General features: G+C 40.8%; 1 protein-coding gene across 1 annotated transcript in view; it reads right to left on the bottom strand.

Moving 5' to 3' along the window:
• The window catches only part of KIF6 (kinesin family member 6), a 430,038-nt gene extending 416,576 nt beyond the window's left edge, over positions 1 to 13,462 (bottom strand). Inside the window, exons 1-3 of the mRNA XM_044917220.1 lie at positions 13,397 to 13,462; positions 9,344 to 9,453; positions 4,041 to 4,115 (exon numbers count right to left, since the gene is read on the bottom strand). Of these exons, the coding sequence (XP_044773155.1) occupies positions 4,041 to 4,115; positions 9,344 to 9,453; positions 13,397 to 13,462 (251 nt within the window). The remainder of the gene's footprint in view (positions 1 to 4,040; positions 4,116 to 9,343; positions 9,454 to 13,396) is intronic.
• Between the last annotated feature and the right edge of the window lie 1,772 nt (positions 13,463 to 15,234).

Genomic DNA, 15,234 nt, shown 5'->3' with positions numbered 1-15,234 from the left:
GCATAAACATTAAAATAAATAAATAAATAAAAGCATACAGAAAAAAGAAAGCCAATTCAAAAGAAGATAATAATTGTCTTCAGAGTGAAAAGGGAGGATATCACATCAATAAAGAAGAAGAGACTTTTTTCCCCATCTCCTAGAAGTGAAAAAATAAAACTGCTAAAATTAAAAATTTAAGCAGCAGGTGATAGAGAATGCACACAACTGAAAAGCAAATTACCAATGCTGGAAGACTGAGCTAACAAATTCTTTCAGAACTTAGAACCAAAAGACAAAGAGATGGAAACTATAATATTTGAAGCTATAATATTTGAAGGCGAGAAGTGGTAGTTCTGGAAATACAAGTTCCAAAAAGAGAAAATAAACAGCTGGAGGGAAGGAAATGATTTTGTTCATTATTAAAGATATTATCAATGGGATGACTTGACCCTTGAGCTTGAATATAAGAGTTTTCAGATTGAAGTGGCTGAATGAGACAAGAATACATGAATACATGAAAAAACAGCTATACCTACACTATCAGTAGATTCACTGATATGAAACAAAGAACAAAATCAAAAAATCCTAAAAGCTTCCAGAAAGGAAAAAAAGGCATTTCCTATGAAGAAATAAGATCCAGATTGACACTGACATCTTTTCAGCAACACTGCAAGCAAGGGGGCAATGGGGCAGTATCTTCACAGTTATGAGAGAAAGGAAATGTTTAAGCTGGGATTATCCTATACCCAGTCAAATTCCATTTAACTGTGAAGAGGGATGAAAAGCTTCCAGAAGTTCCCCAGTCTTGAACTCTCAAAAAATTTATTAAAGGATGATGAGCAGCAAAACTCAAAAAGGAATCCAAGAAGTAGACAAGAGTATAAGGAACAGTGATGAGCAAAGTAATAAATATTAACTCAGAGATAAATTTAAATAAATGCTATTAATAAAAATGATTTACAACAATCCAGAATGCAGTTATCAGTTGGTCTCAACACTGGAAATCACAGGGGTAGGAAAGTCAAAGTAAAAGTGTGCAAGGTGAGAGACAGACAGAGGGAGAAACTTTAGGTAGTGAGAAAAAATACAAATGAGTTTAAATATCTGAACTTAAACTACACGGGGGCTGCTGAAGTACAAGGTACACCTTGAGGGAGAAAATGGAAAGCAGCGGCAGCAACAAGCATAGTCAAACTAACCAACAGCAACAAAGGAAAAAAACAAAGTATGGTGAATGGAAAAAATAAATTAAGAGAGGAAGAATAGCTCTAAACATCATTATCATAATCATAATAAATATAAACAAGTCAAAGTACCCAATTAAAGATCAGGGACTCTGAGTGTGGCTGAAAGGAAAAAGCCAGTTGTATTTTATTTGGGCCATGCTTAAAAACAAAATGTCACAGGGCGGTTGAATTAAGAGATGGAGAAAGATAAACCAGATAAAGGCTAACAGAAAAAAAAAAAAATAGCAAAAATAGTTTCAGAAAAAATGGGATGTAAGGAAAAAAGTCTTAAAAAGGACAAAGAGGGGCACCTGGATGGTTCAGTCAGTTAAGCGTCCAACTCTTAATTTCAGGTCAAGTCATGATCTCAGTGTCGTGAGATGGAGCCCCAAGTTGGGCTCATGCTGGGCATGGAACCTGCTTAAGATCATCTCTCTCTACCCCTCTCCCTCCCTCCGCTCTCTCTCCCTCTCTTAAAAAAAAAAAAAGGACAAAGAGGAATGTTTCCTACTGACAAAAGATACGATTCACTAAGAACACTTGAGCAGCCTGGATAAAAATGCCTGTCAGTCTTGAAATCTTGTCATCATCAGGTTGGGTGTCATTGTCAAGTCAGTGAACAAAACAAATCCCAGCCTTTGTGGAACTTTTGTTCTAGTGGAAGACAGACCAAAACCCTAATAAGCAACCGAACTATACAGTGTACCTGATGGGGATGAGTGCTAAAAAACTAAAATAAAACAGGGAAGGGTGAAAGGAAGTGCAATTTCAAGTGCAGTTAATAAAGGAAGACCTTACTGAGAAGGTGACATATGAGCAAAATCTCAAGGCTGAGGGGGCAACCATGAAGACTTCTGAAGGAAAACAATTCCAGGCCGAGGACCCCGCAAGAGCTGGAGGGGGAAGTGGGCTCAAGATGGAAGAGCTCAGTAGCAATGGGAGGAAAAACCAGACATCCAGGAAACAGAAACTAAGGCTCCCTCCCTGAATGATTTTAGGAAGTTTCAAAATAAAACACATGAGGTCAGCTAACTGAAAAATGACATAACCCAAAAGATTACTAAAAGGAAGAGAATTTTAGAGATGTGTGACGTGAAGTCAAGGAGACCTGAATTTAATCCGAAGAGATTATTGGATTGTGACTATAACTAAAACAGCCGAAGCCTATTCAATTGCATTTCACCCACTGTGAAGGAAGACTGTTTTTATAGAGAAAGGCTTAGTTGGAGTAGGATTCAGAAAACAGAGTTTGAGAGACAAAATGTGACTATGAGTTTCCAGCAATGTCTGTGGGAGAGGGTATACTGATGAGTGGAATTGAAAAATGGGTTTATTTAACAGATACAGGTCTTCGTCCACTTATAATAGGGCTCTGTCCAAGAAACCCACCATGAGTTGAAAATGCATTTAATACACCTAACTTACTGAACATCACAGCTTAGCCTAGTCCACCTTCAATGTGCTCTGAACCTCCCAGTAGCCTACAGGTGGGTAAAATCATCCACCACAAAGCCTGTTTTATAATAAAGTATTGAATACCTCATGTAACTTATTGCCTAGTGTACTGAAGGTTATATGGGTACAGTATGGCTGTAAGTGCATTGGTTGCTGACCCTTGTGATCACGTGGCTGACTGGAAGCTGTGCTCACTGCCTCCCCTCCACCCAGCATCACAAAAGAGTACTCTACTGCAAATCGCTAGCCCAGGAAAAGATCAAAATTCAAAGTTCGAAATAGGATTTCTACCGAATGCCTATCACTTTCACACCATCCTAAAGTCGAAAAATCCTAAGTTGGGGGCGCCCGGGTGGCTCAGTTGGTTAAGCGACTGCCTTCGGCTCAGGTCATGATCCTGGAGTCCCGGGATCGAGTCCCGCATCGGGCTCCCTGCTCGGCAGGGAGTCTGCTTCTCCCTCTGACCCTCCCCGCTCTCATGCTCTCTGTCTCTCATTCTCTCTCTCTCAAATAAATAAATAAAAAATCTTTAAAAAAAAAAAAAAGAAAAATCCTAAGTTGAACCATCCTAAGTTGGGGACTGTCTGAACATTTTTCATTTTAATCATAAAGATAGATGTATTTGGAGATTATGAGGTCATTAGAATCATCCAACTCATATCAGGATGAGAAAGCAACCTTAAGTAGTGGTATTTTCTCATACAGGTTTCCTATAAGAGGAGAGTGTACTTATCAAAAGGGCTTGAGTGTCTAGTCCCAAGGACACTTTTGCCAACATATACTAATAAAATGGCATTCTGATTGATTCGGTATTCTCATGTGAGTTTGGTTCTAATAGTCAGTAGCCTGGAACTATCTGAATACGTAGAAACACAAGGGACCTAGAAGCTAAGGGCCAAGCTTTGAAAAGTAGTTATTACACTGCAGTAAAGCTAGGTCAACCATTAGTAGCCCTCCCAGGTGTCACCCATACCTCAGCCTTCATCCCTCTAACCAGATGTTGGAAATGCTATATTGGAGAAAGAGCCCTGGACTTAACAGTACGGTGATGTACCCCACCCAGGGCTCCATTACCACTAGCCACACAATCCTGAGCGGTGTCACTTAATCTCTCAGATCCTCAGAGAGTTATACAGCCTTTAAAATGGGAGTAATAATGGCTCTTCTACCTCACTGGCTTGTTTTAAGGCTCAGAATCTAAATCTAAATCTAAAACAAACAGCTATGTGAATAGAAGATATTAATACTAGCATCGTTGCATGCCCTGCAGCAATGAGTATATAATTGATATGCCGAAGCACATTACCACAATTATCTGAAAATTGAAGACAAGATGAAAAACCACCAACCCACCGAACAAAATATAGGAAATCCTACCTCTCGGCAACTGGTTTGGCAATGTTTTCAAAAATGGTCTCTTGGCTTGCACCCTGATCAAAAATCTTTTGAAATCTGCAAATATGAAAGTAGTAGTTATTTAAAGGCTGAGCTTAAAACAAAATTGGATTAATATTTTTTTTCCTAAAAGCTTTGTAAATTACCCCATATTTACATCACTGGGCTTACCTAACCTGACACAATGTCTGCCCTGTAGTCCTGACCACACTGCCCTGTTGTACCCCTGTATACAAATGGTGGGTAAACAGTATTGCTTTGACAAGATCTGCACAATAAATCCCTCTGAAAAACTGCAGCAGCTTTGAACCAAATAATAAACTGTGTGTTCTTTAGCCCTCAAGAGGGACAGTGTCTGCAACTGGCATCAAATTCGAATCCAGATAAGTACGTGAAATGGAAACCCAAGAACAGGATGTAAACAAGCCATTGAATTTCTGATGTCTGACCTGTAAGGACAGAATGCAGCTGTGAAATATACAATTATAGAACTTGGTTTTAAAATTGTGAATTCAGGTTGATTTTCCATCAATAGGTGCTGTATCTTGGTATCGGCCACTTAAATTCTCAGGGCAGTTTTGCCCCATTGGGTTGATCATGAATCAAAAGTCAAAAAGTAAATCCAGATGGGCCTGCAAAGAGACATCTTTATCAGATTGGCAAGGCCAGGGCCGTGGGGCGGAGGAACGGTGTCGACGTTGCTTGTCTCCCAATGGCGCCGTGACTGAGCTCAGTACAGGATCACGGGCACAGTGGGAAACCCAAGGTAACTTTTATAGTGTGGTAAGTCACTTATCAGCAGGAATGGCCCTCATTAAAACATCATGAAGGAAGTAAGAGGGAGAGGAGACACATGGGGAGGGAAAAGAGGAGGGGAGCGAAGGGGGAGAAAAAGAGAGAAGCATAAGCATATAGGGCAAAATGTTAACAATTGGTGAATCTCCCACCAAGGGTCTAGGAGAGGCTATTGCATTATTCTTCCACCTCTTCTGTGTATTTAAAATTTTTCAAAATAAAAAATAGGGATGGTGTGGCTTTAAAGCAAAACCTTTAAAACAAACATGTTGAGGGCATCCTAAGCAGCTTTCGGAGTGGCTTAGGAGCTTCTGGTCCATGTGTCTCACTTGTGATTCACAAGTGAGTCAGATGCATATTCTATTAAAGTAGAGACTACATGGGGACGCCTGGGTGGCTCAGTCGCTTAAATGTGTGCCTTCAGCTCAGGTCATGATCCCAGGGTCCTGGGATCGAGCCCCACATAGGGCTCCCTGCTCAGTGGGGAGCCTGCTTCTCCCTCTCCCTCTGCCTGCCACGCCCCCTGCTTGTGCTCTCTCTCTCTCTGACAAATACATAAATAAATAAAATCTTTAAAAAAAAAAAAAAAGTAGAGACTACATGAAATGTGGTACTATTTTCATGACCAAGGAGTTCAGAAGGATGTCTGGAGCTGGGTAGGAAATACAAAATAGAATGAAATTCATGGTCTTTAATCAACATTAACTTCAAAAGATCCTTAGAGCTTATCAACTTCCCTTTTGAAGAAGCAAATAATGAAACTATACAAAAAGAGAGATTGTCAGACACTCTGGTGACCAGGTCATTTAGCAGGCAAGATTATATCTTAGCAGTATTTACCAGTTTGCCCAGAATACTCCTCAAAACCCTGCAGGTGCATCACAGCTTCAGATATGAATGCTGACAACACAGGGGACGTGGCCGCTCAAGTGCTCTTGAGAGTACTACCTACTGTGATTTCTGAGCACAGACTCAGTGGTGCTTTTGAGGATGACGGTGATAAGGCTGATTTGCTTCTTTGACCAGGCTGGCGATGACGGAGTGAATCCATCAGCCATTCCCAACTCCACCTCCCTAAGTAATAGGAATTACATTGACCACCACGTAAACCCAAGAGACAGCAGGCGTTTCAGTAAATCATACAATGGTACTTAAAGACCAAATACCATCATCCCAAAATATTTTATTTTATGTAATTTAGTTACATAGTAATTTGAAAAGTCGTTAATGATTAGCTAGCTTCCGAAAACCATGGAAGAACAAAACAGAATCAGAGAGTTTAAAGAGTTCAGTCAAATCTTTTCCAGAGAAGGAAGTTGAGGCCCAGGGAGATAAAGCAATTTACTCGCGGCCCTGGAGCTAATCAGTAATGCTCCCTGAGACATAACTTCAGTGTCCTGATTCTGAGGAGGTCCTTTCATTTATTAGGAAATTGTGTAGGCTTTTTCTAAAGTCCATTTCGAACTTGGCATATGCTGACCTCTTCCCACCCCAAACCTGTTCTTCCTGGTCCTCCACATCCTAGTACAGGAAAATTCCATCCTTCTAAACACGCAGCCCAAAGCCCTTAGGGCATCCTGACTCCATTCTCTCTCTCTCTCTCTCTCTCTCTCTCTCTCTCTCTCTCTCCGTTACACTCTGTATCCCACCCATCCACTAACTCTGTCAGCTCTGACCTTCAGAATGCATCTAGAATCCAACTATTTCTCAACATTTCTACTTGCCACTACCCCGGCCCAAGCTACCATAATTTCTTGCCTGGTCTCCCTTGAAACAGACTGCTCTTACAGTCTATTTTTCCACGTGCCAGGACAAATGATCCTGCTAAAACATAGTGAAATTATTTCATTCTTCTGCTCAAAACCCTCCATTGCCTTCCCTTAACACACTGGGAAGAAAAAGCTTACAATGACTTTTTCCCCAAAACAATCCTTACGATGACTTCTAAGGCTCCCTATGATCTGGCCACTCTGCTGCTCCTTTAACCTTCTTCTTCTCCAGCCACACAGACCCCTTTATTCTTCCTCAGACATGCCAGCACTCTCCCATCTCTGGGAATTGCTCTTGGCTTTTCCTTGGCCTGGAATCCCCAATCCCTCAGACATCTGAACGTCTGACTTCCTCACCTCCTTTAAGCCTTTGCTCAAATACCACCCTCCTGGGACACCTTCCCTGATGGCCCTATGAAACACTCCATCCCTCCCCTTTGTGGCCCCTCTTCCTGGCACTCCTTATTCCCCTTGCCTGCCTTAGTTTTCTCTGTGGCACTTAACACTTTCTAATATACACTGTACTTAAGGATCTGCCTATCTACCCCCTCCCACTAAAATGTATGCACCATAAGAGCCGGACCTTTGTTGCATCCCCTGCTGTGTTCCTAGCCCTTAAAACAGCACATAGCAGATGGTCAATAAATATGTATTGATTGAATGAATGAATTTTCTTGGCAGGAAACACCCTTAAGATGCTGAAATATTTATCTCTGAACATAGGTATAAGTAAATACTTTATTAATTTATTTATTTAAAATGCTAAAGCCAATATTTTAAATCCAGAGATTTAGAAGGAATGACTAAGAGATTTAAAAATAAGCAAATAACACATTTTCAATGAACATGTTTCAATGCACTGTTTCTATCTACATAATATAAAGAATACTTTGGAAAAGGCCAATAGATGGAGACATGGACAACTGTTCCTAACAATCACATAGAATCACGCTGAATCAAATGTTTCAGCAAATTGTGGCTTTATAGAGACTGGCCTCGCCCAGCTGTCATGAAGTCATAGCTACTGAAGTATGTGGCATGCTTACATCAGTGGGAGAATGCCTGCTTCAGAAAAAGTAAGTCGTGTATTATAAAGCACTCCTTAAGGAACAAAATGAAAGGCAATAGGGAGCCAAAAAGATAGGGTAAGAACCACCTCATTATGCAGCCATGTGTTAGCAATCCCGTGTGCATACAGTAGAAGACACAAGGAGATGGGGTGGAGGTGGGACGAGGTAGATAAATGAAACACAGAGGACAAACTGTCAAGACCGAAGAGACTTCTTATGAGACATACATACATACATACATAAATAAATAAATTTGAGAGAGAAAAATAAAAAATATCTGGGCTGGTTTTATGCAAAGGGTGAGGGCAGAAACAGTATGAAAACAGGGCCCAAGCAAAACAGCCTAGAAAGAAATACAAGACAGCAATTAGGATTCCTTCCACGGGACCTAGAAACCCACTACCTAAATTTAGGCAGAGATCAAATATGGCTTTGACTTGGACTCAAACTTCTTCAAAAGTCAAAAGTGTGGATGAAAGAAAACAGCACAGACTGAAACTAGAGAATAAAGGCAGCATCAAGGAGCCCAAATCCCCATTTCAAGGCCTGGCTACTAAAAGAGAATTTGGACCAAAGGCACTGATGACAATCCAGGGGTGGCTGTTGGGTATGTTTCACCTGATCCCTACAGTTCAGCACTGTAGGGATGAGAAATATAATGCAATCCATACATGTGAGTATATATGTAATTTAACATTTTCCAGTAGCCACTTTTTTAAACAAAGAAACAGGTGAAATTAATTTTAAGAATCTATTTTTAATCCAATATAACCCCAAACTTTATCATTTTAATATGTAATCAGTATGAAAAAATTCTTGAGATGTTTTACATTCTTTTTTTTTTTTTTTCTTTTCCACACCAAGCCTTCAAAATCCTCGATATATTTTACACTTAGAGCACATCCCAGTTCAGGCTGGCTACATTTTAAGTGCTTAAGAGCCACCTGTGGCTAGTGGCCGCTACATTAGACAGTAGAGATATGGAGTGTGCATATGAGGATATGAGATCCAGATATCATTTATGTTATAAAGAAGGCTCATCTATACAGCACACAGATTATACCTTAAGTTATTAACTTGAATAAAGTTTAGTCATATACTGAGCTTCCTCTAAGTGCTAAATCATAGTGGACCAAGTAGGAAAAGGACAACACCAGATAAACAGATGTAACAAAGAAAGACTGGGATCTTGGGACAGCATCTTGGACAGAGAAACACACCCTTGGGATGATGAGGTGGCTCAGTTGGTTGAGCTTCTGCCTTTAGCTCAGGTCATGATCCCACTTCTGGCAGACTCTCTGCTCAGCAGGGAGCCTACTTCTCTCCCTCTGCCTGCCACTCCCCCTGCTTGCATGCCCTTGCTCTCTCTCACTCTCTGTCAAATAAATAAATAAAATCTTAAAAAAAAAAAAAAGGAAAAGAAAAGAAACACACCCTCTTTTCAACTCTGGGCCCAGCGATGAAAAGACAACTTGAAATCTACCTACTAGATGAGATAGAAAATTGTACTACATTCTCCCCAAGAAATGGCACTAATGATTTCACAGGGGATATTAATGTACTATAAGAAATAGTAAATAGTAATAGTAAAAGTAATAGTAAATAGTAATAGTAATAGCAAAACAGAAACAAAGGCGAAAGATAAACTTACTTAAATTTGTAGCTTTCTCGCTTATTATTCACAAATCCAGCTGCCAAATCATGAGGTAAGATAATTTCCAGGCTAGGGGTTAATTTTTCATCTTCATCTATGGAATAAATCTGCAAATACGAAGACAACAAATGAATATAGCATGGTAAAATTATGGCTTGAATTATGACCATGTTATTATGATAGGCATTATAACTGTATAAAAAATTGTACTCTCAAGATAAGTCATAACATAGTATAATTTGGATAATTTTCCTCTTTGAACTGTGCACAGACTCTAACAAATATATGGAACAGAAGAAGAGGTAAAATCTAAATCAATGCTCTACCAAAGCTCAGATCCTCTCTGAATGATCTAGTATTCAAATTTGAGCATTTGAGTGTCTCTGTTGTTGAGAAACTAATAGTTCTGAAAGCAGGACATTAATCTAAGTACTGCTTCAGAATTATGTACCAGAAATTAACATCTTTCTATGACCAGTAACCATTTCTAAGCATTTACAAAGTGGCCGAAGCAGATCAAAGGACTAGGTCTGAGACTTCTCAGAGAGCTCACAAGAATGCTCTAATTCAAGTTATATTCAAAGCAGCCCAAATTTCCATGAGACATATTCAGGCATTTGATAAAAGACATGTGGTTTCAAAAGACATATGTAATTCATGTCTTTGATGTCATCTTCAAGGTTCTCCTCCCAGCTCAGCCACTAATTAGCAAGGGACCTGGGAGAAATCACTTAACCTCTCTAAACTGATATGGAAATGAAGGGTCTTAACCAACCCCCCTTCCGACTGCAAAGTCTCTGACTCTCTTCTTGGTCACCTACTCCTTTATTTACCAGCCAGGAAAATCAAGGATCAAGCCTATAAAGAGGTCACGTGGAATAAAGAATAGCCTAAGACTTGGTACCCAAAGACTTGTGTCCAACACTGAGCTCAATTTACCAGCTGTGTGACCAGCTACCACGTTAAGAATCTCAGTTCCTTTATACGTAAAATTAGGAAAAGAGAATTGCCTCCCTTACAAGATTGCTGTGGGGATAAATGATGTCATGGAAATGGAAGCATTTTGTAATGCACCATAAAAAATGTTAGTCATTAGATTTAGAGGTTTTTTAAAAAGACTTCTTGTCTTTCAACAGGAAATAAAAGTCTCTCTAACAGGCAATACTTCCTGTTTAAGACTCATTTAGATGCTTGATTATGGGGGGGGGGGAGTCATATTCTTAAACAAGTAAAAGCTCACCTAAATCTCCCAAAAGTAAGTAATTTTCCTAAGCAGATTTTTACTGAACCCTCTCACTTCAAATGTGAAGAATTCATGCAGAAAAGTCATCCTGTAAAATAAAATTATTTGTAGAAAGTAATGGCATCAGGTCTGAGACTTTCCGTGGCTAGGTTTTCTCAAGAGACATTTAAAAATTATATCCTGTATGGCACTACACTAAAAAAAAAAAAAGTTAATGGCTAGACAGGTGAGTGAAAGGGGTGTGTAAGACATGAAACATACAAGAGTGAGGTACTCCTTTTAATGTGAGTCACATGTTTTCAAAAATTCTGTAACACTCAGTGCTCAGAAGACAGAAAGGACCATCGACTACGGTAAGAACACTGACCCTTTACCTTGCTGATTAAGCTATTCTTTGAGGCATTAAGAAAAGTTCCTCTCAACCAGAAACTTATTTAGTCTAATAGACTGACTCTACTTTTAGTCATAACAGTACTTATTTGAGACACAGTGGGGGGGGGTTTTAGACCCAGAAGACAATTATAAGAAATGCAAGGATGAATATGAACATGTTTTGAAATGTACTGAACACTATACAAATGAAAAGCATGGCCGTTGCTAAAATTATAAGAGATTTGTCTTACGCATCTTCTAAGTTACCATTCTATAGATTATTATAACTTACTTCATAGTGCCTTAAGGAATAAGACTAACGAAATAATAGAACCACAAAATGAAGAGGAAAAAAAGAAAAACACAGGGGCACCTGGGTGGCTCCGTCAGTTAAGCGTCTGCCTTTGGCTCGGGTCATGATCTCAGGGTCCTGGGATCAAGCCCCACATCGGGCTCCCTGCTCAGTGGGAGCCTGCTTCTCCCTCTCCCTCTGCGGCTCTCTCTCGCTCTCAAATAAATAAATAAAATCTTAAAAAAAGAAAAATACCTTTGAATCACTCCTGGTTGAATGTTACAGGCAAAGAAACAACCATACATCTCAGGAGCAAAAAGATAGGGTACTAAAAGTGGGATTTCTAAGGGAGAGCAGGGATACACTAACTCAAAATGTGTTCAGCTGTGTTCTCTTATTTTTGTGTATGTGGCATAATGTTGCATCTTGGTAAGGATCTGCCATTATAAAAATACAGTAGGACCTAAAATACTCCCTGCAGTATCAAACAATCCACCCTACAGAATCTCACCAAAGAAATGCAAAAGAAGGCACAGTAAAATATCCAAACACTGCAATTTAAGAAAAGAGAAAGTTCAAATTATGCCCAAGATTCTCCATCAACGCCCCCAACCTTCCCCCACCCCCTCGCCCAACCAATCCTCTAACATTACCAAATCCAAGCAGCCGCTTCCCACTGCTGAGTCTATGTAGACAAGCTCAATATTTTTGGCTAAAAATCTGAAGAGGTACAGAGGGACTTTACATATAAAACACTTGGTATATATGAAGCACTTTAAAAAACCCTCTCGTAAGTGAATATAAGAGGAGAGAAAATGGGAGGATATCCATGGTTCCTTTCTACACTGTTTTATTCCTTAAAAAAAAAAAAAGTATTTTCTTTGGAGTCTTCTCATGCATCTTATCCTCAAGTAGTCCATGAGTAAAAAATCTTTTGATGATGATGATGACAAAGATGCTGTATTCTTGTTTCAAATACGTGAATAACATGAGGCAAATGCTACATTATGATATACTATGATGTTACATATATACACATTGTAGATATGGAATAGATATAAAATATTATTAATAATATACCCATTCCAGACTGCCCTTACCTAAGTCCTCACTTTGGGAGGCAAAAAAGTTTGGTCTGAAGAGCCAAAAACTTTGGAACAAAAAGTCCTTCATTAAAATCAGGGTTCTGCCACTCACTGGGTGGATGACTTGGCCACATTATTTAACCTATCTGAGACTCAGTTTCCTCATCTACAAAATGAGGAAGATGACAGAGTTCTCCTGAGAATCAGAGATAATGTAGACAAAATGCCTAAGTGGTAAGAATGACTACAGTCTTTCTAGGGAGAAAAAAACATGTTTTGAAACATTTAAGAAGCACACCATGTATCTCTACTCACGGCAAGGGTAAGGTCTTAACCTTCTTGTACCTCTGAGTTTAGCACACTAGAGGAAGCACCTAGTAAATGCTCAATGTTTTCTGAATGAAAAGTATATGTGTATTCTTTGCTTTGGGATGCATAAATATGTATATCTGCAAAAAGTACTATGTCAAAGGTTCATGTTTGTGTTGCACAAGCACGATGTAGTTAGGCAACAAATTCCTCAGGGCCCACTGTGCACAGAGCCACAGTGGTATGTTTTTAGTCTGTGTATCTACCTACATTATCTGTATCATCTCAGACGTGTATGGACACGCATCTCTTGCTGGCACGTTCTGCCCGAGTGAGAAACATACACTTGGGCTTATCTGTGTGCAGAGTGTGCAGAGCTGCGTGACCGCTTCCCAGAAAGGTGCGAGAAGGGTGCAAGTTGAGGCGTGGCCCCTGTGAGCGCGCACACAGGCACACACGCACGCGTCGGCCCCTGCGTGAACACGTGTGCCCGGGCGCCTGTGTGTGGTTCTGTGCACAGGGTTCGCGCCCACAGGGCGCTGCGGGGCGGGAGTGGCCCGGGTGTCTGCCCGCGTCCCTGACAGCGGGGCGCTGGTGTCTGCGTGGCCGCCAGGGCGCCTCAGCCGAGTGTGCGAGACTCAGGGAGACATCCGGCGCCCTACGCCAAACCCCCTCCCTAGCCTAGGGCCCCGCGTGCCGTCCCCCCCGCCTGGGAGGCCCCGCCGCGCCGGCGCCCTCGCTGCCCGTACCCCTTGTTGCTGCTTCCGGACAGTGGGCTTCACCCTCGCGAAAATCTGTATGGTCTGCTTCACCATCTCCTCACGGCTCTGCTCTGACCCTTGACCTCTCTCAGGATCTGGCTCCCAAAACTTCTGACTCCCACCACTTCCGGCCAGCCGCAGCCTTAGCAACAGTAACTAGGGACACTACCCAAGGAGCACCGCGCCAACCAGGACCGCCTCCTCTCCCTAATTGGTTACTGACTGTAGAGGGGGCTGAAGGGAAGTACTGAGGGGCGGGGTTAGGGCGGGGCCGAACGGAGAGCGCTGCGAACGCGCCGGGTCAAGATCTGGGCACCAGGTTTAGCTACACAGCTGGCCTACTTAGAGGGTAATGGGGTGACAACCACCATGCCCCGACCGGTTCCTTAATCCATTTTTTCTCTGTGCCAACACCTCTTTTTAGCACTGAAGTCATTCTGTTTTTTATTATTCATTCATTGAAGAAATGTCACTTGATCTGTGACAAGCAATATGCTGGCTGGGGATGATCCTGAGCTGAGAGCACCACCGCCTCTGCCCACTTAGAGACGAGGGTCTGATGAAGGAGGCAGCTTTTCCACAGGAAGTTACAAGTTACATCGGGATTGGGCATGGGATTCTGTGGAAGGCACCTCTTCTATCTCTGTTTTGAAAGAGGTCAAGACTGGAAGAGAGAGGGACCGTTTGCCATGCAATGGCCCTGTCAGGAATGGACGGGTTCCCTTGTGCACAGTTAGTAGGAAGGTAAATTTGTGCAGTCACTATGGAAAACAGGATGGAGGTTCCTCAAAAAATGAAAAATAGAAGTGCCTTTCTATTAGAAGTGCAATTCCACCTCTGGAAATATATCCAAAAGAATTAAAATCTGGATGCCAAAGAGATCATTGCACCCCCATAGTCATTGCAGTGTTAACCAAGACATGGAAAACACTTAAGTGTTAATCAGTGGATAAATGGATAAATAAAATGTGATATGAGTATATATGAAGATTATTTGATATTTATCTTCTATAAGTAACGGAATATTTTTCTGCCACACACACAAAAAAGAAAAGATAAAAGGAAATCCTGCCACTTGCAGCTACACAGATGAAACTGGAGGGCATTATGCTAAGTGAAATAACTTAGATGGAGAAAGGCAGATAGTGTATGATCTCACTTATCTGTAGAATCTAAAAGAGCTGAACTCATAGAAACAGAGTAGAATGGGTGGCCAGGGGCTGGGGGCAGGGTACAGAAAATGGACAGATATTGGTCAAAGGTACAAATTTCCAGTCATAAGACAAATAAGTTCTGAGAATCTAATGTATAGCATGGTGACTCTAGTTAACAATATTGTGTTATATACTTGAAAGTTGCTAAGACAGTAAATCTTAAATATTCTCACCAGAAAAATAGATAGTAATTATGTGAAGTGATGGAGGTATTAACTTTATTGTGATAACAATTTCGCAGTACAGATGATCCCTGACTTATGATGGTTTGACCAGTTATTTTTCAACTTTATGATGGTATGCATAGTGATATGCATTCAGTAAAAACTGTACTTAGAATTTTGAATTTTGATCTTTTCCCAGGCTGATGATATGCAGTATCATGCTGTCTCATGATGCTGGGCAGCACCAGGGAGCCATAGTCCCCAATCAGCCACATGATCACAAGGTTAAACAACCTCTACACTTCCAACCATTCTGTACCCATACAACCATTCAATGCATGGTTCAATACATTACCTGAGATGTTCAATACTTTATTATAAAATAGGCTTTGTGTTAGGCAATTTTTCTCAACTGTAGGCTAATGTAGGTGTTCTGAGCACATTTAAG

The sequence above is a fragment of the Neomonachus schauinslandi genome, chromosome 8 (genome assembly GCF_002201575.2).
Source record: "Neomonachus schauinslandi chromosome 8, ASM220157v2, whole genome shotgun sequence".
Classification (NCBI taxonomy): Eukaryota; Metazoa; Chordata; class Mammalia; order Carnivora; family Phocidae; genus Neomonachus; species Neomonachus schauinslandi.
The sequence above is the reverse complement of the archived record's forward strand: the minus strand, read 5'-3'. Positions and strand labels throughout refer to the sequence as shown.